We start from the raw sequence: 27,247 nt of genomic DNA on the forward strand, positions 1-27,247 counted from the left end.
CAGAATTGTGTAGATTAGACAGGAAGGCCAAGAATATTTGGGTAAAATCACTTTGTTTTTGTTACATTTTTGTACAAGGTTGATTATTAATGCTTCTTTTAATAAGGTTTTTATGTTAACAGGCCATTCATTGGCTTCTATTTTTATTCAATTTAAGGAGGCCTTCAGCAGTCAAAGAGGGAGGGATTCCTTGGTGAACTAATGTATGCCCAAAGGCACACCCTGAACAAGCCTCTTGTACTGGTGTAAGTAGCTGGTACCAACCAGATTTCATTTCAAGCAATGGGGGTTCCTTTCAGACTCAGATGCCATTTTAGCGTCACTTCATTTTCAGGTAGCGATGGAAAAAATATCTTATTGAGAAGAAAGACCCCAACCAGTGGAGCGGTGTGGGGGGGGGGGGGGGGGGGGGGGGGGCGGTTCATGCTCTGTGCTGCTCGCTACAACCTAACTTTCAACCCAGCGCCCGTACTCAACCCACACCCAACCCACCCCATGGTGTTTCAACCCAGCGCCCACACTCCTACTCAACCCACCCCATGGTGTTTCAACCCAGCGCCCATACAACCACCCAACACACCCCATGGTGTTTTAACCCAGCCCCATACTCCTACCCAACCCACCCCATGGTGTTTTAACCCAGCCCCTGCACTCCTACCCAACCCACCCCATGGTGTTTTAACCCAGCCCCTGCACTCCTACCCAACCCACCCCATCGTGTTTTAACCCAGCCCCTGCACTCCTACCCAACCCACCCCATGGAGATGTCTGCCTCAGTGGCAGCACTGATAATTCCTCCTCTGTTTGAAAAAATGAGATGAAAGCAGTCATGGATGAAAGAAACTTGGATTTAATCTTTCTATGTCTCTCCCTCTCTCCCTCTCTCTCCTTCACTCTCACTCTCTCCCGCTCTCTCTCTCTCTCTCTCTCTCTCCTTTGCTCTTAGTCTCTCTCTCTCTGTATCCTTCACTTTCACTCTCTTCTTCTCCTCTCACACTTTTTTCTTCATTTTCTCCGTCGCAGTGCACTAGGTGTCTTTTCCTCCGTCTGAAAAGGCAGAAAGACGGGAACACTGGCTAGAGATGGTGGAGGTGTAACCCAGGCTGTAGTCTTTAACACTTCTAACATGCTTTAAGTGAGAGGACCTTTTCCTTTACTACTCTAATGAATGCAAACGTATATATTGGAGATGATTGCTCTCAGAGTTGTTCATCCCTTTATGTGCTGTATCTAAAAGGTTGTACTTCAGATGATCCTAATGGACCATTATTAAAGGTGGACTATGCAAGTTTTTTTAGCTCAATTTGCCTTAACTGATCAGCTTCGGAGTCATTTGAATGGTTATTTTACTTATTTCGGGTTGAATGACGGCTGTCTCACTTCCCCCTAGCGCCTCTGAACACAAGGTGGTTTGCGCCACTGGAACGGCGAAAGCGAAAAGCGAAAAGCAAAACCGGCGATGAAATCAGCAAAAACAGGACCGAGTGACGGAGATTTCCCGCTGCGGGGTCTGGATATTCCCCTGGGTGAGCGAGGCAGACGACAGAAAGGCTTCAGCCGGCGCGGATGGCTACAGGCTGGGATTGGGGATACGGGCAGGGCAGGGGGCAGAGGTCAGGGGTCAGTGACGACGACTCTCCCTCCTGCCAATGACACGTTTAACAGCTGCCTGTTGATCCTTTAGATCTTCATTAACCCTGAGGAGGGCCGCGGAGACGCTCGGATCCACAGGAGCACCAAGCAATCACAGACCTCATTATGCACACACACACACACACACACGGACACAGAACAGGACACACACACACACACGGACAGAGAACAGGACACACACACACACCGGCCACACGAGATGGAGAGAGGCAGAGAGGAGGAGGGGTGGGGAGAGAAGGAGAGAGAGAAAGTGAAAGAGGAGAGAGAGAGCAATCTAATAAAAAAGGAGAGAAATGACACCCAGGAAACAGTGCAGCAGAGACTGAGATCGAAACTGGTCAGTATGACAGAGAGAGAGAGAGAGAGAGAGAGAGAGAGGCGGGGGGAGGAGAGAGAGAGGGGAGAGAGAGAGTGAATGAGGAGAGAGAAAGAAGTCTACCCCTACACTGATGTACCCCCCCACCCCTCCTTTTTATGTTTCTTGTTTTTCTTTTCTACTCCTGTGTTCCTGTATGTTATGTTGTATGTAACAATATCCCATACAGTCACGCTAATAAAGCAACATTGAATTTGAATTTGAGAGAGAGAGAGAGACAGAACACCCAGTTCATGGATGGGAGAAGTTATGTCTGTTATAGCAGTGATGTCTGTTATAGAAGTTATGTCTGTTATAGAAGTGATGTCTGTTATACTGTAGAAGTAATGTCCTGTCAATACTGTGTGGAGAAATAGTAACAGTATTGAGTACTGTGCTGACATGTCTCATAGACCTACACACACACACACACACTCTCCTCCATGGCCTCCTCCACACACACTCCATGGCCTCTTACACACACATGGCCTGTTACACACACTCCTCCATGTCCTCCTACACACACACTCTTACATGGCCTATACACACACACTCCTCCATGTCCTCCTCTCATACACACACTCCTCCATGTCCTCCTCTCATACACACACTCCTCCATGTCCTCCTACACACACACACACACACACACACACACACACTCCTCCATGGCATACACTCCTCCAGTGCACTTTCTAGTTAACTCACCCGGCCAGGTCTGACCCAAGGGAGCGCACATGGACCCAGGCGCTCAGGCCTGCACACACACACACACACACACACACACACACACACACACACACACACACACACACACACACACACACACACACACACACACACACACAGACCCAGGCGCTCAGGCCTGCAACTCAAATCAGCCACAGTCCATGCCCCACCATACCAATATGACTTAAAGCCATGGGGGGCCCAGCCACACACACACACACACACACACACACACACACACACACACACACACACACACACACACACACACACACACACACACAGTGCTGCTGGGGCTGTTGAAGGGGGGGTCAGTAATTGTTGAAAAGGCAGGGTTCCAAAAGCAAGACCCTCACCCTGGGTCCTGAAAGGTCTTGGTTCCTGAGACAGAGTAATTTCTTCTACTTGGTTGAGCAAGGATGGGTATAATTGAACCCTGTGGGGGTGTCCCAGCCATGAATAGAGCCAATAGCAGTTAGTTAGAGGAGGCCCCTGAATATAAGGAAAAGCCCACAGGCTGTGTGGGTGTGTGTGTGTGTGTGTGTGTGTGTGTGTGTGTGTGTGTGTGTGTGTGTGTGTGTGTGTGTGTGTGTGTGTGTGTGTGTGCGTGTTTAGTGAGAGTTCTCAGCACTCTCAGGCCTGCTGTGTGGGTGTCAGCCTCCTGCAATGTAGCTGGATGGGGATTACAATCCTTCTTCTCCCCCCTTTTGTCTCTTTTCATCTGCAGCTTCTGACACGTTTCTTGTTGGTCACAAAAACATAAAGCTCACCTCAGTCTTTGCAGCAGGCACGGAGAAAAGTATTAAATAAATAATAAAAAAAAATAAGTTAGATCTTCAAACTGTTTCCCTCCCCCGGCTTCCAGAGCGGAGTGACGTGTTTTAGCCACTTTGCTTATTTTAATGGCATTCTCGGCGGACGAAGAACGAGACCGGGAAGATTAAAATGCCTATGCAAGCGTCTTTAATGCTCTCGTCGTAATTGTTCTGGACAGTCCCATCTCTGGAGGACAAAGACCCCGGGGATGGGATGGACCAACAACGGCGGCGGTCTACGAGGGTGACAGTCAAACAGCGGGGGGAGACGCGGGAGGGGAGAGCACATCGGTAATGAATCTGCCAGATTCTCGCGAAAAAGAAAAAAAAATGAATTCGGGAGATATGACTGAATCAGCGCGTCTCTCGTATTCATTAAAAGCTACCTTAAAACATCAATTCATTCCAGTAGTTTGACGAGGGTCGGTGTGACAGAGATGTTTAAATGGGTTGCTGGTGGCGGAAACGAATGTGACAGGTTCAGGTGTAATTACGCTGGGCTTGTTCACAGTTGAGATTAGGAGATGGGAGCGCCGCTGCAGACATAAAAGCAGAAGAGAAACACTGTGATGAAGCGCATCACTTCACCTGCAAACCTTCTCTCTCTCTCTCTCTCTCTCTCTCTATCTCACACACACGCACACACACAGAGGTATACACACACACACAGAGGCATAGACACACATTCAAAGAATCAGCCATACACTTTCAGATATAGCCTATTGCAAAGCGTGAGCTCAATACCTTTTCTAATTATAAAGGTGTGATAATTTACCGAAGTATGAAATCACATTAGTAGTCAAATAAAAACGTTGGAAGAAATTGATGGAAAGTGTATGGAGAATCTAATATTTAGCTGAGAATTAGTTTACAATGTATTTTTCTGCTACTTTGTTCAAACCTTCTGTTTTCATTATTTGATTTGCTTTTTTGTTAAGACAGTTACAAATTGACAGAGTCTGTCATTAATCCTGAGCAAGAACGAGTTTCCCCAGAAACTGTGAAGCACGACATCTCTATAGCAACACTGCCCTCTGCTGGCAGCTCTGTCGCATGCTATCAAATGTGTGTTCTGCATAGCGCATGCATAAGGACTATATTTTATTTAGGGTAGTGTAATGTTATGGACTGCAGGATGACTGAGATCCAACCCTGCTGCAGGGAGATATTCTATTATAGCTGGAATATTATGGACTGAAGTAGGACTCTGGGATCTGACTCTGCTATCTGCCAGGAAGTCCTTACCCATAGAATATCAGCCTCTCCGCTTGCCACCGAGGAGCAGGGCTGAGCTTGCTTGATCGACAGTAGGCCTATAAATACTCTGGATTATAATCTGGTGCCAAGACGTTAGAAATGACCCCTTTACAGCTCAATGGTAGCATAATGATAATACTTCTATTGCTAATAATAATAATAATAATAATAATAATAATTCAAGCATGTTTCTTGCACTTTTATTGATCAACATATCAACATATTCCATTTGTTTCAGTCAGCTGCAGATTTCTGTTACTCAGTAGCATATAGGCCTACTGTGAGGGGACAGATTATTGCAAACAGGATAAGACTTTATAAGAAAAGTTTATTAGGAATTATTATTTATGTATTTATTTTTACAAAAGAATCATTATCGGGGCAGGCTGAATGAAATGTTTTGACTTCAGCTTAATATTATTGTTTTTGTTTAGAATGGCAAGAAGTTTAGAGGATTTCTTCAAACAATGGCCTTGTTATAACATACAGTAAAAAATGGGCGATTTGAAGGCAGTGCTGAAATATCGAAACTTGTATCACCCGTTTGGTCTCAGATGAGCTCGTCTCTGTCCTCACAGTTCCCAGTAGGCAGGCTCAAGGCTTTCTCACAGTTCCCAGCAGGCAGACTCAGGGCTTTCTCACAGTTCCCAGTAGGCAGACTCAAGGGTTTCTCCGCCGTTGCTGCTAAGGCCAGATGCAGCGTCCCGCTGAGCAGGCAGAAAAACAGGCCGACGGGGGCGATCAGGAAGGACGGGCCGTAGCGCACGCTCAGATGGAACCCTGGGCACAGTGCCGCCCCCTGCTGGAGAACGTAGTGCTCTAACGTGCTCATGCCGTGGAACCAGACCACATGCAGAACCAGCACACTCAACAGCAGCAGCCCTGTGGGGAGAGGGGGGGGGGGGGGGGTGAGGAAGAGGGGGGGGGGGGAGGTATGAAACTCAAAGCACCTCTCTGATCTTGGGCTGAGACTGAAACTGACTGATTTGACCCTTAATTGATTAGAATCAAGCCTGTAGATAGTATTGGCAAAGCAGAAAAAAATAAACAGCATAACAAGTCAACTTGTTACAATAATATTGCAACTTTGAGGAAATGGGGGGGGGGGGTGATAGGATGATAGGTAAAAATAGCGTGAAAAGTTGTGTGTATACCCCCACCCCCCCTTTCCCTCTCTCTCTCTCTCTCACCGCCGGTGAGGTAGAGTGCCCCTGCAGCCCTGTAGAGTGCAGCTCTGGCTGCTGAGTGGGCTCCGATGCTCAAGAGACCGGCCACCATCACCAAGCTGATGCCCAGCAGGACCACCGCCATAAACAGACCCCTGTAGACTGATCAAACAATACGCCACCATTACGCAATATATCCATTTGTCTGAAAAAGTATGTCTGTATTAGTTTATAGATCAAGATGAGAAAACATTAGGCGCCATAGAAAAGATATCCAAAAGTGGATGCAAGTAATGAAAATAAACATGTTTTAATTATGTGAAATTAAGGTCAAAGGTCAAAGGCCTCACCTTCGGCTGACTCAGAGGACGTTGCCATGGCAGCATCAGGAATCAGCGTGGGGAACAGATATGTGTGAGTGCAAATCTTTCTAGATGTTGAATGGCCACCTGTGCATAGTCAGGGTTGATAAACGTGTTAGGACAGTTAGTTTAATCAAACAATCAATAATCAATCTGTTTAGAGAATAATAACCAGTCATCAAAAACAAATTATTTGATTATCAGTACACTTTCCTGACTCATGGAATAGGATGATTGTGTTACACTGATATAAATCACCTTGTGTTTAATGTAAATGTATTTTTTTGATTGGGTAATTATGTGACAGATTTAACAGCAAACCTGATATACATCAACAAGCCTACAGTAAGCTTGACTAGCACCATGTCCCCTTACCTATCAAGAACATCCAGAGTGACTCCTCCTCCGTGCTGCCCTTGAAGAGGCACCTCCAGAACAGCCCCTCATGGTACAGCGTCCCCCTCGCTCCAGGTGAGTCTCCCCTCGCTCCATTCAGCCTGGACTCAGGTGAGTCTCCCCTCTCTCCGTACAGCCTGGACTCAGGTGAGTACCCCTTCAGCAGAACAAGCCGGTCTCATAAGCATGACTTACATAGCTGAGAAAGGTTACACCGTGTTTTACAGTAATGTCATGTCTGGATACATTTTAAAAAGAGTGAAAAATGTATGACACAGATGGACAAAAGTCTTATTTTTGTCCAAAGGCAAGCTAATTCATGTGAAATGACGAATAAATGTGATTATGGAATGTAATCAATTAAGGATATTATTCATGCATACTCATGATACGTGTGATAAGTGATCCGATAACACCAGCTTTTCACTCAACGCAGTCAAAATAGAAGCTCCCGGTGAAACAAGGCCTGCATGTTAGCAAGACAGTGGTGTATATCTTAAATAGAAGCGGAGCTGGCCAGTATATATTAATAGTAGCATTATATGTGAGACAGAATGCCAAACGCCATGTTAGCTCCATGGCCACGCGGTTTACTATGCTGGGATGTTTGGTGAATATTTGTGTAGAATTTAGCTCTGGAGAGATCCCATTTCAAATGCCCTGATGTAAAACCACACAGCTACTGAAGATGATACTGGCTGATTAGAAGTAGAAAAGGAGCGATCACAACGAGGAAAACAAACATTTCACATTTCAGAAGAGCCTGTGTTTTGTTTATCATCCAGCATTATTCACCATTACTGGATAGAAGTCGACAGAATGCCATATGGATTTGAAATCTGTTTAAACGATGCAGCACATAAACTCAGCTCATGCAGCAGTCTCTCTCTCTCTCTCTCTCTCTCTCTCTCTCTCTCTCTCTCCCTCTCTCTCTCTCTCACCGGAGCGGGCAGCCCCGGGTCACATGACTCCGAGCCCAGCTGCCAGTAGTCGGTACTGAAGGCCGTCAGCAGGAACAGGGTTCCGACAGCCCCAGAGAACCCTGCGAAGAACCGCATCACATCCAACATCATCTCCGAGTGGCCAGCGAGCCTCGTCACCTCACTGGCTGACCAGCTGGGCCACACTCTGGATATCAAGTTCTAGATTACAGCTGTGACGTCTCCTGTATACATCCATATAGACTGAAACGATCAGATCAGAGACGTATCGGTCTGTTTGGTATCCACCAGTGTGAGGACACTGTGACTGGACATGGGGAGTGTGTGTGTGTGTGTGGGGGGGGGCTTGAGTGACAGCTGAGTCTTGCAAACAGACATGCACACAGAGACTTCTAGCCCATGCCTGTGTCATCTGTTCCGGTTCGGTAACGAATAAGATCCCTTCGCTCCTGTGTTTGTGTGGGTGTGTGTGTGTGTGTGTGTGTGTGTGTGTGTGTGGGTGGGTGGGTGTACGTGAGGAAAATAGAGCCTGTCGTCATTTCGGGTATGTCCAAGGATATAGTGTTACATTGGGCAGCATGAACTAAAATAGAAAGATGATTGTAAATGGTTTGTACAAGAGTGACATGAATCTTGCAGAATTGAAATACTTCATAATAGACTATCAGTAATAATCTTTTATTACTGCAATTATAGAAGACCGTGTACAGAGTTATTTTAATGCAATTAAAGGATATACTATAGGATGGGTTGATATGGACCCTTAAGACCAACATACAAAAAATGTGAGGTTCTCCTAGGCCCTACAGTTCTCGACATATTCACAGAAAACTGTGTCCGCTCTACTTCCTTTCAGGGGCCCAGTCAATGGTTCCATGTCATGTCTTGTGGAGCTACATGTTCTTGTGCACCCTGGTCTTTCAGTGTCCTGCGAATCCTTGATGGAAAATTAATGAAGAAAAAAAAAATCCAGAAGAAAGAAAACTCTGACTACACCTATGTGACCAGTGTTTCGCTGCGCGGGCAGTCATAATAACTCAGATTCAGTGAACAGACAAAGTTCCAGATATGGGCTCTTGGGCTACAGATTCATAACTTCCCTGGAGCTACAGGCCGTTGTCATAAATAAAGACATCTTAGCCCCAGTTGTGGCACAACTGGCTGGGGCACCTGCACCATACCCCGGCAACCCAGGTTCAATTCCCACCCCTGCTCTTTCTCCCATTCACTTCCTGTCATTCTCCACTGTCTCTATCATTAAAGGCATATAAAGCCTACAAATATATACTTTATAATACATTTTAAAAGACATCTTAAATGAACATACACATCAGGCTCTAGATTTTGCTCTTAGACTTAGTCGTAAAAGGCAACATGCTGCTGCTAGACCTGTGCCAATGAACTAACAGGCCAAGGAAAGTGTTAGGCTGAAGCTCAATGAAATGTAGTTTTGCCCGACACTAGTAGTTGATTGAATTATTTGCTGAGCATCAGAGTGTATCTTGAAACACATTCCATTTGAATGAGGAGTGGCTGATTATATTTAGAATTGTATGCTAAATATTTCACCCAACCTGTTTACTGGGATACAGTAAGAAAGATAATAGATAAGAACAGCTAATATGTTCTGTTGCTCCTGTGTGTGTGTGTGTGTGTGTGTGTGTGTGTGTGTGTGTGTGTGTGTGTGTGTGTGTGTGTGTGTGTAAGGCAAGGTAATCTTATGATCTCTACAGAGCCACACAGTGAATGCTGTATGTCCACCAGAGCAGCTACAGGTTGCAATGATAAAATCAGCTCAGGAATGGTATTGGACAGTACTTCCTTTTATAAAGCAGTTTTGGGTTCAGTCACAGTACATGGACTTGTGAACTTATGAACAGTAGCCGTTGCAACTTGTAACAGAAACTGAATGGTCCAAGCTGCTGTTAGTGTGTCATGCTTTTGAAAGCGACCGATTCCCTCTCTGTGTATGTGTGTGTGTGTGTGTCTGTGTCTGTGTGTGTCTGTGCTTAACCAAATATGATCAAGATTGAAAGATGATTAGCCAGGCCCTGCCCGCCTATTCAATCCAATCAGTCTGCAGATGAGGGGAGGCCACATTAAGTACTGCATCCCTCAACATTTCAAGTGTGAGTTCTATTTGGAAATGCAAAGTGTCCAAAGCATCCAAAGTGAATTTTCTCCAGAAATATTGGAGAAGTATTATGTTTGATTTGAGCACTTTTACAGCTTTGTGCACTTCTAGTGATAAACACAGAAAATCAGTTCCTGCAACCTCAGCTTTTAAACATGCTGTAGCAATAATGGTATTTTCTTTGTTATTCAAGAAACTTCAAAAGGGAATAATTTGTTGAAGTTTGAAGATTGTATTTATAATATTGATAACAATCAGCTTTATTTGTATAGCACCTTTCATACACAAAATGCAGCTCAAACATACATACATACATATATATATATATATATATATATATATATATATATATATATGAAACTAGAAAATCACTTCGAGAGCGCAGACCTCCACCAAGCAAAATTAAAAAGTCATGTGATTTAATTGTGTATTTTAATTGGGTAAAATCAATAAAGTTGTGTTGTTTTGATTGAATAAATATACAATAACCCAATTACAGATCCACTGAAATTACTTGGGGGAAAAATGATTTATGAAAATGCATTAATATGGTGGATATAGCGTTTTGGAAAAAAGATCTTCATATACTGTATATAGGTTTGCTAAAAAATGCAGCTTAGAATTGATCATTCTGCCAAAGGAAGAATCCAATCAGATTCAACACAAGTGACTCAAAGTTGTGTATGCTATCAAGGCAAGCTCATTCTCACTGAACCACACTGTTCATCATAAGTTTCCTCACAATTACTAGTCTGACTAGTGTTCCTGAATTGTGCCCGTGGCACACTCCCTGCAGTACCAACCCTTTGTCGGTTACTACTCCTCACCAGAAGCACGATTTCTTTAACTATGAAGATAGACACGGCGCAAGCCATAATGATCCCAAATATCTGCCACCCTGATGTGGTGGATGGGTCCGGGTCCTCAGAGAGCGTTCTGATATCCTCATGCGTGGCCGCTCTCCACTTCTTCGTCTCTCCTTCTCTGATCCAGACTTTGTCTCCCTCTGTCATCACAGCTAACGTGTCCGTTGCCAACATTTCCACCAGAGGAGGCCTTGTGAAAGGGGGCAAGTGGATGCGTAGCAAACTGTCTGCTTTGAAGACATCAGACTGCACGCAGTAGAGAACTTGGCATCCATCACTGATGGCTGCATGTTGCTGGCTGAACTGTGGGGGGCAGCGATGACCTCCACTCAAAGGGTTGCCAGATTTGCAGCTGAAAAATCCTCCAAAAGGCACAGAGTACCGGGCACCTCCTTCATACACATTACTAAGACACACCATCAGCCCACTGGACAACAGTTTCAGGGCTAAATAAGTTGGTGGACAGCTCATGGATTTGGTTATGGGATTCTGTTTTAAAAGGCTATACAGCCCCCCAAAGAGGTAACCTGAAAACTCTTCAGTCACATTAACGCCATAACACCAGAAAGTCTCAATGTGAGCTTTTCTGACATGATAAACATTTTCACAAACTTTTTTAGATATACTCCACCAACCTTTCTTTTCATAACGGCATTCATATTCACTGTAGCCCTGCTCTACAACCTCTGACTGCAGCAAAACGGCCTTGAATGGCGCGCGACATGAGTAATCTCCAGTGTCTGGATTTAACTGTGCCTGGCTCTTACATATCGGATCTGCATCTGGTGTGAGTTGAGTGCACTGCTGGTAAACGCCTCCAAAACTGTGCTGGGTTTCCGGACCGTCACAAGAACCATCGTCCTCGTTGGCCTGGAAATTAAAGTTCTTTGAGTCTGGTTTGATACATCCTGGATTCCTGTTGATCTTGTAATACCGCTCGACAGCCCGACGCACTTCTGTTGCCATTCTGTGGACGATTGGTTCTGGGAGGTGGGGAAATGATGCTGTGGTCAGGACAAACTGCAATGGCACCCCGTCACGGTCAATAGCCACCAGATTATTACGGGTGCCCTCCTGCCATTCCTTCAGTGTGAGTCCTGGATAGAACAAGGCTCCACCGTAACTCTGGGTGAAGGAATATGTGGTGTTTTCCTTATACCAGCGTCCCTCTGCAGTGTCTTGTTCGTATGAGGCAGAGCCCTTCAATCCAAATAGCCCAAAAAAGCTTTCAGCGGCTAACGCAGACACAGACGACTGATGCTCAGCCTTCTCAACGTAAGAGTGTCTGAGGTAGTCTTCTTTTACCAGCAAAGCGCCAGCTTTAACAGTTGTTATGACATGAGTGCCGTAGTTCCTCACCAGCTTCTCTGAGAGGTAAGTGGCTTGGCGGGTTTGATTGTTCTCAAAGGCATCTGCAATTTCTTCTGCCTCACGGGCAAAGCGAAAGTCCAGTGTGAAGTCAGGGTATGCCTTAACTGTGTAGAGGTGATAGCGCACCTTTAGAGGAAATGAAAGTGAATCAAAGTTTAAAACAACATAATGTTGCCGAATTGTTAACAAATTGTTAACTTGGACTTTGAACATATTTTTATTCTAGGTTAATTTAAATGATCAACATTGCTAATAATGACCATTAGACAAATGACTGTATAATTCAATGCATACTCACTTCTGTTCGACTGGTAACAGAGCTTCCCTCCACTTGGTGGGTTTTCATTCGCTGGTGGTCGATAGAGAACTTTGCATTTAGAATGGCTAGGTAAGATACGTCTGCATTGATGGAGCGAGCAGTGGAGGTCTGATCTTTTTCCCACGAAGAGATGATCTCCGAGTTCATCCCCACGATGCTCAACTTCTTGGGGATCACGAACACCTCATCAGGGATGAGATAGAACCCGTCCTCTGTAGTCTGACAATGTCCATAAGTGATGTTCATGACTCGGCCCATGTCCAGGTTCTGAAGGTTGTCCCATCCTCCCCCCGGCAACACTCCCAGCGCTGGCGTCTTCGTGGTCTTCCAGCACTCTTGCAACCCATTGCTTGGCCGAGACAGAGGCAGAGAATTACAGTGACACAACAAGCAAATCACGAGAACGTTTCCCAAGCTGAGAGCCATGGCTGATTGAGCTGCGAGCACAAGATTGAGATTTAATACCACTGGTGCCATGGATGGCAAAACCAGTAGAGCCAGTTGACACCGTCTAACTTTCGTTTATCAACCTAGCCATGTAATCTTCTGGGAAGTGGCTGTTGCTGTCATCACTAGTGTGTGTGTGTGTGTGTGTGTGTGTGTGTGTGTGTGTGTGTGTGTGTGTGTGTGTTTTTATGTGTGTGTGCAGGTCTGGCCTGAGGCATAGGCAGTAGGCAAATGCTAAGGGCGCCGCACATCCAGGGGGCGCCAGAAATGGAGGGAAAAAAGTGTAACTTCCACTCTTCTTACAATAAACGGATATTATTATGTAATGTCTTAATAAGCAAAGAATAAGCCCACATTAATTTAACTGCATAGCAAAGCATACTAAGCTAGTAATATAATAATATTACTAATAGTAGCCTAATAATACTGGTCTACTTCCCTATGGCGCCTCCGCCCGCTTCCCTGATAAATGATCAGAGACGGGCGAAAAAACGCAAAATGCAAAACGTTCTTCTATGTCGGATTGCTCACAAAGTTCTAGTCACACTGATAGACGTGTCACTTGACAGAGCACGAGCTTAGCTGTCCTGTGGTATTACTGTACGTACTGTTGGCCTACTAGTTGTGATAAATATTTCGCGAGAAAACCAACGTGAATTTAGGCATTGTACATTATACATTGTGCACATTATCTACAATGGCCTTCTTCTGTGTTGGATTGCTCACGAAGTAGCAGTGGAATTTACTGTGATGAATCTTGCCTAGGGCGCCAAATTGGTAAGGGCCGGCCCTGTGTGTGTGCATGTTTGTGTGTGTGTGGGGGTGAGGGTGTGTGCATACGTGTAGGTGTGTTTGTGCAGGTGCATGCGTGTACGTGTTTATGTGTGTGTGTGCAGGTGCGTGTGTGCGTGCGTATGCCTGCCTGTCTAGTACTGTGTGTGTATTTGTGTGTCTTTGTGTGTTTATGCGTGTGTGTGTGTGTGTGTGTGTGTGTGTGTACGTTCATGTGTGTGCGTACCTTTGTGTATGTATGTATGTGCGTGTGTGTGTTTATGTGTGTCTGTGCTTGTGTGTGCATGCGCACTTGTCTGTGTGTGTGTGTATGTGTGTGTGTGTGTGTGTGTGTGTGTGTGTGTGTGTGTGTGACTGTGTGTTTGTGCTTGTCTGTGTGTGTGTGTTTACGTTTTTGTGTGCGTGTGTCTGCCTATGTGTGCATGTATCTTCATGCAGTATGTGTGTGTGCATGCGGGCCCCCCATGAACGGAATTCAACTAAACACTTCCAATTTGGTGCAGTTTTGACCATGTCAGGTCAGAGATACCTCCGATTACAACACCTCATTATTGCTTTTTCATTTTTACCTACAGTAGGTGGTGCTATACAGTACATTAAATGAGTTGGTTATTATGGGATGTGTTGACATGCCCCCCTAAGACCAACAGGTCAGGCGTCCAGTCCAACGGAAGGGTAACGGATTAAAACAGTGGTTACATGCTGTCCTTTCATTACTGCAATTGCAGTGAGGTGCATAATGTGCAAACAAGTTTGGTTTATTTTGGAAGTTATTTACATTAAAACGAACGCATACACAAGTTCAGGATGTTGACACTGACATCATGGATCACATTGATGCAATGATCCTCCATGTAATGGACACAGTTCAGATGGGGTTAAGGGCAGGATGACCATGTAATGGACACAGTTCAGATGGGGTTAAGGGCAGGATGACACAGTTCAGATGGGGTTAAGGGGAGGATGATTTATATCACATCTTCAGACTCTGTCATAGCGCCCACAGAGCTGAGCTACACCAGCTGATAAGTTCTTTGGACATCAACAGTATCATACTAGTTTGGACACCATCAACAGTACCATACTAGTTTGGACATTATCAGTACCATACTAGTTTGGATCAACAGTACCATACTAGTTTGGACATCAACAGTACCATACTAGTTTGGACATTATCAGTACCATACCATACTAGTTTGGATCAACAGTACCATACTAGTTTGGACATCAACAGTACCAGTTTGTTGGCCACCTTACCAGCTCCTTATCTTGCATTTGCACAACAGCTCATGGAGTAGGCAAAAGTCTGGGAGAAAAAGGTATACTGTGAAAAATCTACTGGTAGTTTTCTGGAAATATTCTTCATTAATGGAAATATTGAAACAAATCGAGGGCTGAGAACTAGTGACATTTCACCAACTTTACAGGAGAGCCAAAACAAATCTAACTGCTTCACATATTCACAGTTAAAAATCTTAGTTTTTTGTTCAATAACTATATATTTATAAATATTTTACTTCTATAATTTTGTCAGCTAAGAGAGCTCATCAAGAGCTTTCAGGTGATATATATAACTCAATCTTGACCAAAATGTCACTTACGCCCCTTTGGTTCTCAGCCCTCGAAATATTTCCTGTAATTTTAAGGAACTTTTCATTAAATGAGTGAAATAATCATCCATAAAGATACACAACATTAACGGAAATTGTACTGGCAGAAAATGATCAGAACATGTTTCTACAGTATGTTAGTTTTTACAGGGTAGTCCTCTGTTATCAGGAGGTGGCATCTCCACTACAGTAGGAGTCAGTCAGTCCTTTTTAGAATGGTGTTTACAAAGTGGCACTGTGCCGGTGCTGTGATGCTGTTTCCTTTAAAAGAGCAGTCAAACCCGTATTGAACTCGCTAAACTCGCTCAGTCGGATAGTTTCGCTGGACGGTTTGTGTGTGTGTTGAGTTTCAGCGGGGCACGTTCCAACAGTGTCAGATGGAAAGCTTTGTTTCCGACCCACTCCTTCCTAGGTCAGTCTGTTCACCTTACACACACCCTGGAGGTTCCGTTTATACTCTTCACTAGAGGCAGAGTCTACACCCTCCTCAGGACGGAGAAGATTCTCCAGGGTCTTCTGAAGATGTGTCCTGTGTTCCCTCCAAATGTAAATAATGTAAATCAGGCTTCTCGGCCAAGTATACTTGCGTACAAGGAATTTGGTCTCTGCATTCATCCCATCCGTGAATTAGTGAACACACAGACCACACAGTGAACACACAGTGAGGTGAAGCACACACTAACCCAGAGCAGTGAGCTGTCTTGCTCCAGGGGTGCTCGGGGAGCAGTGAGGTGTTAGGTGCCCTGCTCAAGCATGTGTGTGTGTGTGTGTGTGAGGGGTTAGGTGCCTTGCTCAAGGGCACTTCAGCCATGGATGTGGGCGTGGGAGAGCAGTGCTCAACCACTTCCCCTCCCACATTTTACTACCGGTCGGGGATCAAACCGGTAACCCTTCAGTTACAAGCCCGAAGCCCCAACCAGTAGGCCACGGCTGCCCCAAGGTGTGTATTCTCAAAGTGTGTGTTCTCAAAGTGTGTGTTCTCAAGGGTTCTTCCTGGGTGTCTGCCTGAGCAGGGGGTTCCGTGTCTGTGCTGAGTCAGCTGCCCAGCTGGGGTGCGGAGCGCGCGGTTCCTCCTCCACCTCCTCCAGCTCCTCCTCCGTCTCCCACTCGGCCTCGTTGCGGGCGGCGGCGGCGGCGGAGGTGTTGGGCGGGCGTTGCCGTGGCGTTGGGGCCGGTGCGGTCCTGGCGGAGGCGGTGCGGGACGGAGGGCGTGAGGACGGGGACGGTGACGGCGAGGCGTAGCGGACGCTGCTCCGCTCGTTCAGGACGTCCACGCTGGCCGGCCGGCCGCCGCTCATCTCGCCCAGCGGCGTCTCCTGCAGCGTGCCCAGTCTCCGCAGCGGCCGCATGGCGTAGGAGGACGAGGAGGACGAGCGCATCGACTGCGCCAGCCTCGTCCGAGCAAACGGGTGGTCCGTCTCGGATCTGGAGTCGCCTGAAAACAGCACCGAGATATGAGTGTGTGTGTGTGTGTTTAATAACAGCACTGAGATATGAGTGTGTGTGTGTGTTTAATAACAGCACCGAGATATGAGTGTATGTGTGTGTTTAATAACAGCACCGAGATATGAGTGTGTGTGTGTGTGTGTTTAATAACAGCACCGAGATATGAGTGTGTGTGAGTGTTTAATGTTCAGGATACATCTTGAACTGGGATATGTGTGTGTGTTTAATGGTCATGATACATCTTGAACTGGGATATGTCTGTGCTTAATGTTCATAATACATCCTGTGCTCTTCACAGACAGATGTTAGATTCAGTGAGTGACACCTTACCTCTGGGAGGGAAGTGAGCGTCTAGACTCTCTCCTGCGTGTAGTGATAGATACCTCTGTGATCTAGCCACGGCCTGGAGAAGATAGTGGACAAGTTGGGAAATCAGTACGGCGCAATGTCACCATTTACTGTAGGCCTACAGTATGCATGCAATTGTATTGTAATTCTTGTTCTAAAACCAATTAAAACCCATTAAAACCCATAAACCCAACTGTTCATAAGTAAAAAGCATGATTTCACGTTCATGAGTATTAACTTTACGTTAACGTTAACTTACCGGGTCACGGAAGCTTCCCGGCCTCAGGCTCCGTCGGATGGTGGAGTGGCGGCGTAGTAAGATCTCTTTGTTCCTGCTCTCGTCTGGAAGAGCATGCTTGCTCGTGTACTCCACAGTCTGAATGGAACGTTTTCACAATGTTAAGCGAAGCTGGCCAAACCAACTTTGACCTACAGTACAGTAACAGTCAGCTATATAGGGCTAGTTTAGCCTGTTTACAGCAGTACAACGGCACCACTTGGCATCACTGTAAATTAGATTTACAAGTAACGATGAACTCCAATAACATGAAAGTGTTTTTGATTGTACAGAGGAAAGAGTGTTTGTGAAGTCTGAAGTGATAAAAAAAAAGTTATAAAGCTCACCCTCTGCCTAATTTTGTACATGTTCTTTGATAGAATGTCACGCATATTTTTCAGGTCACTTGCATGAAACTTCTTCTTTGGTCTGTAAGATGCTTTCTTCTCATCACTATAACATTGAGTAAGGGAACAGAAGATTGTGAACAAGATGATCCATCAGTTATTGAACAGAAGCCATGAAAGTGGTAAGTTATTGGGCAGAGGACACTATCCCATGAGAATGATCAGCTATTGAGCAGAAGACACCATGAGAATGATCAGTTATTGACCAGAAGACACTGTCCCATGAGAATGATCAGTTATTGGACATACTGTAGTGAGATGATGGATGGAGCGGCGCTGATGTCGCCGTTGGGAGTGTCCAGGATCTCCATGGCGTTTAGTAGCTCCAGTCGCTTGTACAGCGCCACGATGCTGGACTCAGCGCGGTTATCCCTGATGAGGATCTTCCTGATGTACCGGTCATTAAACCTCTTGAACCTGCGCAACGCAAAAGGGTGTCACCTAACAGGTCCTTTAGGAATATTAGAATAATACAGCTACAGAACATATAGAATGTGCACACGTGAGCACACGACATATACACAGTACAAATGTATAACTGCATATTAATGTTTACATTGCATCACATTTAGCAGACACTTTTTTGTCCAAAGTGTTACGTATGTCAACTTTATTACAAGGGATTACATTGTCCCTGGAGCAACTTGGGCACAACGGTAGAAGCCAGGAACTGAACCGACAACTGTAAGGCTACGGCATGCTTGCCCAGTTCCTTGACCACTCCTTAACTGACCACTACCACCTACTGCATCCAAGCCCAGCTCCTTAGCCACTACACTACCACCACCCTACAGGCTACTGCAAGCTAGCCCAGCTCCTTAGCCACTACACTACCACCACCCTACAGGCTACTGCACGCTAGCCCAGCTCCTTATCCACTACACTACCACCTACTGCAAGCTAGCCCAGCTCCTTAGCCACTACACTACCACCACCCTACAGGCTACTGCACACTAGCCCAGCTCCTTATCCACTACACTACCACCACCCTACAGGCTACTGCACGCTAGCCCAACTCCTTATCCACTACACTACCTTATCCACTACACTACCACCTACTGCACGCTAGCCCAGCTCCTTATCCACTACACCACCGCCCTGTATGTAATGTACTGTATAGGTATTATGTAATACATAATGCTGACTCTTCCTCAATGTTCTTGTTCATGTTCTTTCATGTTATCAGAGACGGTTGAGACAGCTAAAGGATCTTTGATGTTATCCTTACTTGTCTTTCCAGTAATGGTGGCTCCACTGTCCACAGATGTCCTCAATCCCAGTCAGAGTGTGCTCCATTACCTGCCATGAGCACAGGACACAGCGCCAGCATGAGGTGAGCAGAGGAACTGACACGTCATGGTCATCATCAACGGAAGTGTTGGAAGTGTTTTAAAAGTGTGGACGATATATACCCTTCTGTGGATCTCAACGCTGATGGTCTCCTGCTTGTGGGTTCTTCTGATGTTGACGAGGTACTCTATTAAAGGCCGAATGCTGATGCCCTACATAGAACGTGACGACATGACAGCAACATATTTTACGTTCACATTAAAGCTTTGTTTTGTCATGTTCATTTGATTGCACTGTAAGATAGGCTACTACACGTCCAGCGAGCCTCGTGTATCTACTGACCTGGATGAAGACGGTGAACATGATGATGGCGATGGAGGCGGTCACAAAGAGTTTGCGTCTGTTGATGGTGTCGGGCAGTAGGAAGACGAGGGCAAAGCAAACCGCCCCTCGGAGTCCGCCGTAGGCCAGACCGAACTGGTCTTGGTAGTCGAACGGGACGGTGCGGAAAGGATTGATGATCTGCGTCAACACCAGCACACCTGACCAGGGGGAGAGACGTTGAGCAAATGACTCCAGACAGGAGTGGACAACCCTCATACCTTTTGTGGATACTGATTAATTAATTGAAGTGTGCGGATTCTTCTTTAAAATATCCAGTTAATCCTTAATCCTGCACCTCACACGGATGAGCGGTGATTTTTTACTTTCTTGGATACTGATTAATGAAAGGACGCTGTCAAGTCAAAACCAATTGTTGCCCGTTGATTTCTCTGTCTTCATTTAAAAGCCTGAGAACGCTCTGGTGTATCAATAGAGCAGTCGGCATGCGTCATGGCTGAGATCAGATCAGCTACGACAGCTCAAGGAATGAGACGGTTAGACGTTAATGAATTGGGGTGTCTTTCCGTCACCGGCGTATAGCGAACAGGCTAATCTGTGAATAATCGGCAGGCTAATGCAGCGTGTCACTTTTTTTTTTTTTTTTAAAGATTATTTTTTTGGGCTTTTTATGCCTTTAATTGGACAGGACAGTAGAGAGTATGACAGGAAACAAGCAGGAGAGAGAGTAGGGGTGGGATCCGGAAAGGACCACGGGGGCGGGAATCGAACCCGGGTCGCCGGCGTGCGGTGCAGGTGCCCCAGCCAGTCGCGCCACGGCTGGGGCTTGCAGCGTGTCACTTACCCAGTTAGACGTTAATGAATTGGGGTGTCTTTCATTCACCGGCGTATAGCGAACAGGCTAATCTGTGAATAATCGGCAGGCTAATGCAGCGTGTCACTCACCCAGGCCGCGCCAGACGAAGGCGAAGAGCAGGGTGCCCAGGATGTAGCCCCAGTTCCACTCGTGCTCCGTGGTGATGGTCACCACCCCCAGGAAGAAGAAGATCAGCGTCTCGGAGATGGTGGCCAGCATCTTGATGGCGTGCCGTATGGTGGTGCAGGAGCGCTGGGACACGTTCTCCTCCACGTAGTAGCGCATGGTCAGCGCACACACCACAATCCTGCGGGGGAGAGGGGGGGGGGGGGGGGCGGGGTCAAAGGTTATGATTGCTTCGATTCATGATGGGCTTGTGTACCTGTGTGTGGTGAATGTGACTGTTATGGAGTTTTGAATCTACGTTATTATTATTTTATGTTCTGATGTTTTCTGAGTTTCTGTATTGTACATGCTTTGGCAACACAGTCTCTTTTTGAATTGAATTGAAATGAATTAAATTGAATTGAATTGAATTGAATTGAATTGAATTGAATTGAATTGAATTGAATTGAATTGAATTGAATTGAATTGAATTGAATGGTATGTGTCTGTGTCTGTGTCTTGTTCTTGTCCCACTTACGCTGTGATGCTGGAGATGCCGAACAGCTCGGCCACCAAGTACGCCAGGTAGCTGAACAAGAGGACGAAGAGCGGCTCGATCTCGCGCACTTTGGAGGTGAACCGCGAGGTGAACGCCGCCACGATCCCAAACAGGACGCCGAACAGCAGACCGCCCAGTCCCACCACAAAGAAACGAGCCACACCAAGGAAGACGTCCACCGACTCGACCACTGGCAACGCAGCCACAAAGACAAACATGTTGTACAGCACCTGCAGAGACAGGAAGGAAGATACAGACTTAGGAATCCATTCCATCCATTAGCAGGAAAGAGTTGCAGGGGCTGTGTAGTGCCTAAGGAACTGGGCTAGCATGCAAGTTGTGAGCAAGACTCAAGGCTCTAAACCCCAGAGTCGTTCTGGAGAGACGGGCATTTTTTGTCCTTTTGAACAGCTAAGATATTTCAGGCCAACAACTGAGGCCACTGTGACAATAAACCCACATTTCATTTGGTTATTAAACGTGTCTATATTTGGTGTTATCATTTCAGTTTGGGTTATTTAAAGCGGCACACAGAAAGGGTTTTCTTGTGTTGAACACTAATGCCTCCTCCAGCACTGCACAGAGATACGAGGAATCCAGTCGGATGGCATCTGTGTCTCTCTCACTGAGGGGGTGTGTGGTTTCACTACAGATGACAGTGAAACTGCAGCCTCCTAAAGAAAGCCTGTCAAACCCACCGCATAATATTGGATTCACAATTCTGGAAAGAGCTCTTAAAAGTCTAGAAAGAGATATTAATGTAATACAAAAGTATGTACATATACAGTAGCTATCATTCCACACAATCACTTATACCCGTTTTTGACTGAATATACAGTAAGACTCAACCCATATCCATTTCCTGCAATACAAGCAGCACAGAATAGCATGAACTTTGCTATGGGAGGCCAAGCCAAATTATGTCAAGTATGCAGTGCTACTGGGAGGACATTGTTGTAGACAGGAATGACAGAGTTCAGTGAAACTGGGTGGATGAACGCTCGTCACCTCATCATTGGGGGTCAGGGAAACAGTACAAAGTCATAGAGAGAAAGTCAAATGACCACTCAAATAATGCTCTCTCGCTCTTGGGAGCGCACAAACACCCACACACACACACACACACACACATACACACAAGAGAGAGAAAGACACACACACACACACACACAGCGAAAGACAGACAGACAGGCACATACACGCAAACACACGTGCACGGCATGCACACACACACACACAAGCACACACTCATACACACAAGAGAGAGAGAGAGAAAGAGAGAGACACACACACACACACAGCAAAAGACAGACAGGCACATACACGCAAACACACGTGCACGGCATGCACACACACACACACAAGAGAGAGAGAGAGAGAGAGAGAAAGAGAGACACACACACACACACACACACAGCGAAAGACAGACAGACAGGCACACACACAAACACACGTGCACGGCATGCACACACACACACTCACCACAGTGACAGCATCGTTGAAGAGGCCCTCTGCGAAGATGACGATGTAGAGCTGCTCGTTGACGCTGATGTCCTGGAAGACGTTGATGACGGCGACCGGGTCCACGGCCGAGATGATGGAGGCGAACAGCAGGTTCTCCTGCAGGTTGATGTCCTGCACCCCGAACGCCTCGATCTGGCAGATGGCGTACAGCGACAGCCCGATGCCGATCGAGTTCCACAGGGAGCCCACCACGGCGTACCACATGACCGTGCCCACGTTCTCGAAGAAGGGCCGCGTGGGCATGAAGTAGCCGTTCTCCAGCACGATGGGCGGCAGCATGTAGAGGAAGAAGACGTTGGACTCCAGCACGGCCGGCGGCTCCTCCTGGACGGAGTGCATGATGGCGCCCACGATCAGGCCGATGGTGATGAGCAGGCAGGACTCCGGCACCCAGATGGTGATCTTGTGGTACACGTGGAACCCTGCACACACACACACACACACACACATGAGCCACAAACGCCACCCAATCAGTCTGAGGGTCCAACACCCCGCCTTTATAAAATAGATTTCACACTGGAGGATAATCTATATATTAACATATTTTGATTTTGCACAATTTCTTCAGCTGTGAGGTGAAACTCTGCACACACACACAGGAGCCACAAACGCCACCCAATCAGTCTGAGGGTCCAACAACACCCCATTATTTCCCGCATTTATAACATGTATTTACACAAACCTCAAAAAACAGGTTACACATCGCACACTGGAGGATATCCTTTAACTGATTTTTTTTGCGTATATACTGTATTTAGATATTTTGATTTCGCACCATTTCTTCAGCTGTGAGGTTAATACATGGGGGGCGGCCTATACATGGGAATGCATTTATTTTCCTCATTTTCCTTTAGGATTAAAGTACGATCTGATTCTGTTTTTCTTTAGCTATTGGGCACTGCAGTTGATACAGTACACAGGTTATAGGTAATAAATGGTTTGGTTTGGTTTTTATTTGCAAAAAACTTTTCTGGAGTTTTTTTACGCAGTGCAGCTATTAGGAAATGACTGTGTAGTATTTCAGAATTGGGTCAGAGCTAGCAGCAGACTTTAGGAACAGCTTAGTTAAGGAGGAGAGAAAACAGCACGCCAGGATGTGCTTGTAAGTTGGAATATTTGTGAAGTATGAGTTCTTCTTACCAATTTTAGCAAATGATGCCAGTAAAATCCACAGAGTGATCTCAAATGGCAGCTGAATGCGTGGATAGTCCATAGTGAAGACAGGCAAATTACTTATTTCCTCGTTTGGGAAAGGCTGGGGGGCCTCATTGTCTGGCTCCTGCGGTTTAATCGGCGGAAGTAGTGTAGGTGGACCATCCAGAACTGGTGCAATTTCCCCATTAGACTTGCAGAGAAGAACGACGACTAAATAAATTAACACGGATCGCACTAAAAATCTCCAGTTCCCCATCGTTACAACTTCATGAAATAGCTTATGGGTGTAGAAATTAGATTCTTAGTCGTTGCTGAAATGTTTTCATTGTTTAAAATTCAAACTCTACTAAATTCTACTAAACTGGAATGTATCGGTCATATTCATTTTGTCTGATTTCAAACTGATATCTCACTACTGTGCCTGTCCCTTGCAAATGCCTGCTGGAGTGTGTAAGCGCCCAAATGTAACAAGTTTCACTCTGTCACCTCAAACACGCTGAACTGCTCTAGGAGGAGTCAGCTTTGATGGTCACAGGTGAATTGACACACTAGACTGGTTTGACAAGTTTTCTCACTGGATTTGTAAAGTCACTGCTATATGCTGTCATTTAATTTGCATCCCTCGTACACCCTTTAGCTTCCTTCAACATGACATCATTGCTTTAACTCTTTACATTTCACTAAAGCGCAGGTTTTCAACTGATTGCAACTCAAAGACCACCATTGTGACTTTAGGAAGCAACCTGGGAGTCTCCACGGACTACAACATATGATTCCCACAGTGAAACAACATTTAATGCATCACAAGGACCAGGGCAACTGGCATGGTCTGATTTAAAAACATGTGTAACCACCTGTGGCCTACTGTCTAGTAGTGTTGTGTTACAGTACGGCCACATGATGGCAGTAAAGTCTATAAAACGTATCTTGCGTCCCATGACACTTCAAATCACTATGATGCAACTGGATGCTAAGGCCCATGAAGTGGCCTGGCCTTAATAGTGCTGTCGGATGGCTCTTATAAAGCAGATATATAACAATATACTCATTTGTATCACTCATTTGTTAGCAAAAGTAACACTACTTTACACCGGAAAGTGTCAAATCACTATATTCTCTTGGATGCAAATTGGGAACAGATGTGGCCCTCTGTTGACCCACGGCCCCAGCGGTCAGTCGAGACACCAGGAGGACTGAGGCCTGCCATACTGCTACCCTGCTGGCTCTGAGATCCGATGGACTCACCCAGCATGTCCCCACAGGCATGAGTGGCCCTGCTAATTAACAGCACTCAGTGCTGCTAGATGTGTTCCTGCCAGAATCTACTGACGGCCGTGACAGCCTCAGTGGCAGCCATAAGAGCGGGACAGAGACAATGTGCAGCAGTCTGGCTGGACGCAGGGGCGCCGTGAGGGCCCCTCACTATCATAATAGCCAGCAGGGGTGCCGTGAGGTGAGGGCCCCTCATATCATAAAGGCCAGTAGGGACGCCGTGAGGGCCTCTCACACTAGGCTACCTCATATCATAATAGCATTACACACAGTGTCGTTCTAGATTTGCCACAGTATATGCCTTTTTTTTTTTATTACGTTTTGATTCATCAGCTTTAAGATTATAAGAAATGTTATAGCCTGGGACACGAATGTAACACCAGGCTATGATGTACAGTAGCCTAGGTGGTTTAGTGGCAAACCTTGGTGAGATAACCCAGAGGAACACACTTGATAAGATAGCCTGGGGCTTCAGTTTCCAAACTACACAAAGCCAAGGGGCTGTTCTTTTAGGAGGTTAACCACTTCCTCTGGGTTAGTTTACTCAGTCAGTATACTGTCATTTTAACCACTTACTTGAAGTAGCCTACACTGTACCAGGGATGTGCAATTAATGGTGCGTCTGTCTGTCTGTTTATTTTTCCCCCACTATTAATATTGTTATGTCACGTGTTGGCGGATGCCAATTTGTCACACACGGGTGCCCGTATGCTGTGCTGTGATGTGTTGATGATGTTCACGGTCTCGTCGCCGGAGATTCATTTCATTTCATACACAGCGGGCACGTGCTGTTGCAGGCACAACGTGCTGAGGTGGGCGGAGGCTCGAGCAGCGGCACCGCTACGTCACGGGCAGGCAGGCAGGGCGAGTCTCACTGCAGAGACGGACCTAGCGGCGGACTGAATTATGTTGCCATACAAATGAAGGCTTGAAGAAGTATTTTGGATACAAAGACATGGATTGACACCGTGCCTTGTTGAAACGTAAGTATGTTTCAGATAAAACATTGCGGAGTTCGCTGGTGAAAGCGGCTTGTTTGGTGTATGACAACTGGTTGTTCTTGTTTATTCTTTAGCTTTGTTTACTGTGGCAAGAGCGAGCGAGCGAGCTTGCTTGCAGTATCTGACTGACTGACCACCACAAAGCGAAGTTAGCGTCTTCAAGTTTCTAGCTTTGTAGAGGCCTTCTTGACTTAACGTTGTCATCGCCAAATAGTTGTAGGGTCTGTGTCATCAAGATGAACGCCAACGAGCAAAGGTTCTAGTCATTCGATAAGGTTCACCGGAACTAGTGTGTTCGGTAACTTCTAGCACCTTACATAGGGGCTAATATATGTGTTACCCTGAGTAGCTCAACCCGTACTTTGGATAGCCTTCAGTATTGATTTTCCCATAGGTCTGAAAGGTGTATGTCGCAGTTCCTACCCAAGTAGTAGCCTACACATCTCCGATTTGTTTATAGCGTGTTCACCCTACTCTGTTAGCTTTGTAGGCAAACAGAAACGGAAATTGCCTGTATTACGATGAGTAGGCTGTGCAAGTTGCATCCTCTGTAACATTTGGGCTGTGCAATATGACCCAAATCCAATATGTCAAGAAGGATACATATCATGTAGTTATGGCACAGGTATTACTAAGTTACAATATATGTCAAGGACGACACATCCTGTATCATACTGCACATTCTCTTTTAATTCAATGAGATAGTTGTTGATATACCATAACCACAAATAAATGTCTGTTTCTTCGTACATGTTGAATGAATACACTTGACAAACTAGGCCGAAATTGCAATGTAAATGTAAGCCCCTTTCAGCAACTTGCCAGTTGCAAATTACTTTTTTTTTAATTAATTTAATGTAGGCATATATTCTTACTCCCAGTTGATGAGTGGCGCCGGGGCTATGATTTAACCCTGTATGCAAAAGCATCATTGAGCAACTACATCATCTCAAGCAATAGGAAATGATTACAATAGAGGATACCATGGAGCAGCACTTGGCTCAGGATGTCCTGTAACAGCGTGTCCTGTAGGCCTAACAGCCGTCTCGTCCTAGAATCTTTAACCTTCCATCTCCAAAAATAGATATGCATTAAAGTCAGATATCATTCTGCTTGAGCCTTCAGCGAGAATAGGGCTTGTTTAGTGAGCAGGACCGCGTGTTATGTAAGAGTGTTTGGGAAGTGGGATGCTTGATGGCACTTTAACAGACATAAATGTGGGTCCCACTACTCAACCTGAGGAGAGGCAGACTCGCGGCACGTGCGGAGTCCCAGGAGCCGAGGTTCTAGATTGAGACGGCGACGCTCCGAGAGCCTCTGCATGATTTACGCCACGTGAGTAGAGTCGAATCTGTTGCACTGTAGAGTCATGTTCTGTCCTGCTAACAGTCCTCACATTTCTCATAGTTCCCATAGACATCAATTGGGCCTCAAACACTTAAACCACAATAACAG

The 27,247-nt window shown here is 45.8% G+C and overlaps 4 protein-coding genes across 6 annotated transcripts in view; 1 reads left to right on the top strand and 3 right to left on the bottom strand.

Annotated features, from left to right (window-relative positions):
* Window positions 1–5,094: 5,094 nt before the first annotated feature.
* tmem182b (transmembrane protein 182b) lies at window positions 5,095–6,417 on the bottom strand. Its single transcript, XM_062528309.1, has 3 exons — window positions 6,323–6,417; window positions 5,997–6,134; window positions 5,095–5,688 (listed from the first exon to the last, which is right to left on the bottom strand). The coding sequence occupies exons 1-3, from the start codon at window positions 6,348–6,350 to the stop codon at window positions 5,357–5,359; spliced, it is 498 nt and encodes a 165-aa protein (XP_062384293.1). The 5' UTR covers window positions 6,351–6,417; the 3' UTR covers window positions 5,095–5,356.
* Window positions 6,418–10,084: 3,667 nt separating this feature from the next.
* On the bottom strand, window positions 10,085–12,846 carry LOC134071544 (macrophage-expressed gene 1 protein-like). The gene is made up of 2 exons (XM_062528308.1): window positions 12,341–12,846; window positions 10,085–12,168 (listed from the first exon to the last, which is right to left on the bottom strand). Exons 1-2 carry the CDS (start codon window positions 12,836–12,838, stop codon window positions 10,495–10,497), a joined length of 2,172 nt encoding a protein of 723 aa, XP_062384292.1. The 5' UTR covers window positions 12,839–12,846; the 3' UTR covers window positions 10,085–10,494.
* A 1,511-nt stretch (window positions 12,847–14,357) lies between these two features.
* On the bottom strand, window positions 14,358–23,935 carry LOC134071405 (sodium/hydrogen exchanger 2-like). The gene is made up of 12 exons (XM_062528110.1): window positions 23,505–23,935; window positions 22,323–22,786; window positions 20,820–21,070; window positions 20,266–20,483; window positions 19,321–19,520; window positions 19,101–19,190; window positions 18,917–18,987; window positions 17,938–18,105; window positions 17,629–17,734; window positions 17,264–17,380; window positions 16,987–17,059; window positions 14,358–16,645 (listed from the first exon to the last, which is right to left on the bottom strand). The coding sequence occupies exons 1-12, from the start codon at window positions 23,773–23,775 to the stop codon at window positions 16,191–16,193; spliced, it is 2,484 nt and encodes an 827-aa protein (XP_062384094.1). The 5' UTR covers window positions 23,776–23,935; the 3' UTR covers window positions 14,358–16,190.
* Window positions 23,936–25,655: 1,720 nt separating this feature from the next.
* The window catches only part of inpp4ab (inositol polyphosphate-4-phosphatase type I Ab), a 56,467-nt gene continuing 54,875 nt past the window's right edge, over window positions 25,656–27,247 (top strand). For all 3 annotated transcript variants that reach the window (XM_062528513.1, XM_062528514.1, XM_062528515.1), the window contains exon 1: window positions 25,656–25,774. The gene's annotated coding sequence lies outside the window, so the exon portion shown is untranslated. The remainder of the gene's footprint in view (window positions 25,775–27,247) is intronic.

Source organism: Sardina pilchardus, chromosome 23 (genome assembly GCF_963854185.1).
Source record: "Sardina pilchardus chromosome 23, fSarPil1.1, whole genome shotgun sequence".
Taxonomy (NCBI): Eukaryota; Metazoa; Chordata; class Actinopteri; order Clupeiformes; family Clupeidae; genus Sardina; species Sardina pilchardus.

Coding starts and splice junctions, on each gene's coding strand:
- LOC134071405 (XM_062528110.1), bottom strand. CDS start 23,775: ATGGGGAACTGGAGATTTTTAGTGCGATCCGTGTTAATTTATTTAGTC. Junction 19,191..19,320: donor TGTTCACCGTCTTCATCCAG/GTCAGTAGATAC, acceptor CGTTCTATGTAG/GGCATCAGCATTCGGCCTTT. Junction 17,735..17,937: donor CCATCCATCATCTCACTACA/GTATGTCCAATA, acceptor TCAATGTTATAG/TGATGAGAAGAAAGCATCTT.
- LOC134071544 (XM_062528308.1), bottom strand. CDS start 12,838: ATGGCACCAGTGGTATTAAATCTCAATCTTGTGCTCGCAGCTCAATCA. Junction 12,169..12,340: donor CTGTTACCAGTCGAACAGAA/GTGAGTATGCAT, acceptor TTTCCTCTAAAG/GTGCGCTATCACCTCTACAC.
- tmem182b (XM_062528309.1), bottom strand. CDS start 6,350: ATGGCAACGTCCTCTGAGTCAGCCGAAG. Junction 6,135..6,322: donor GTCCTCTGAGTCAGCCGAAG/GTGAGGCCTTTG, acceptor TTGTTTGATCAG/TCTACAGGGGTCTGTTTATG. Junction 5,689..5,996: donor GGCACTCTACCTCACCGGCG/GTGAGAGAGAGA, acceptor CTCTCCCCACAG/GGCTGCTGCTGTTGAGTGTG.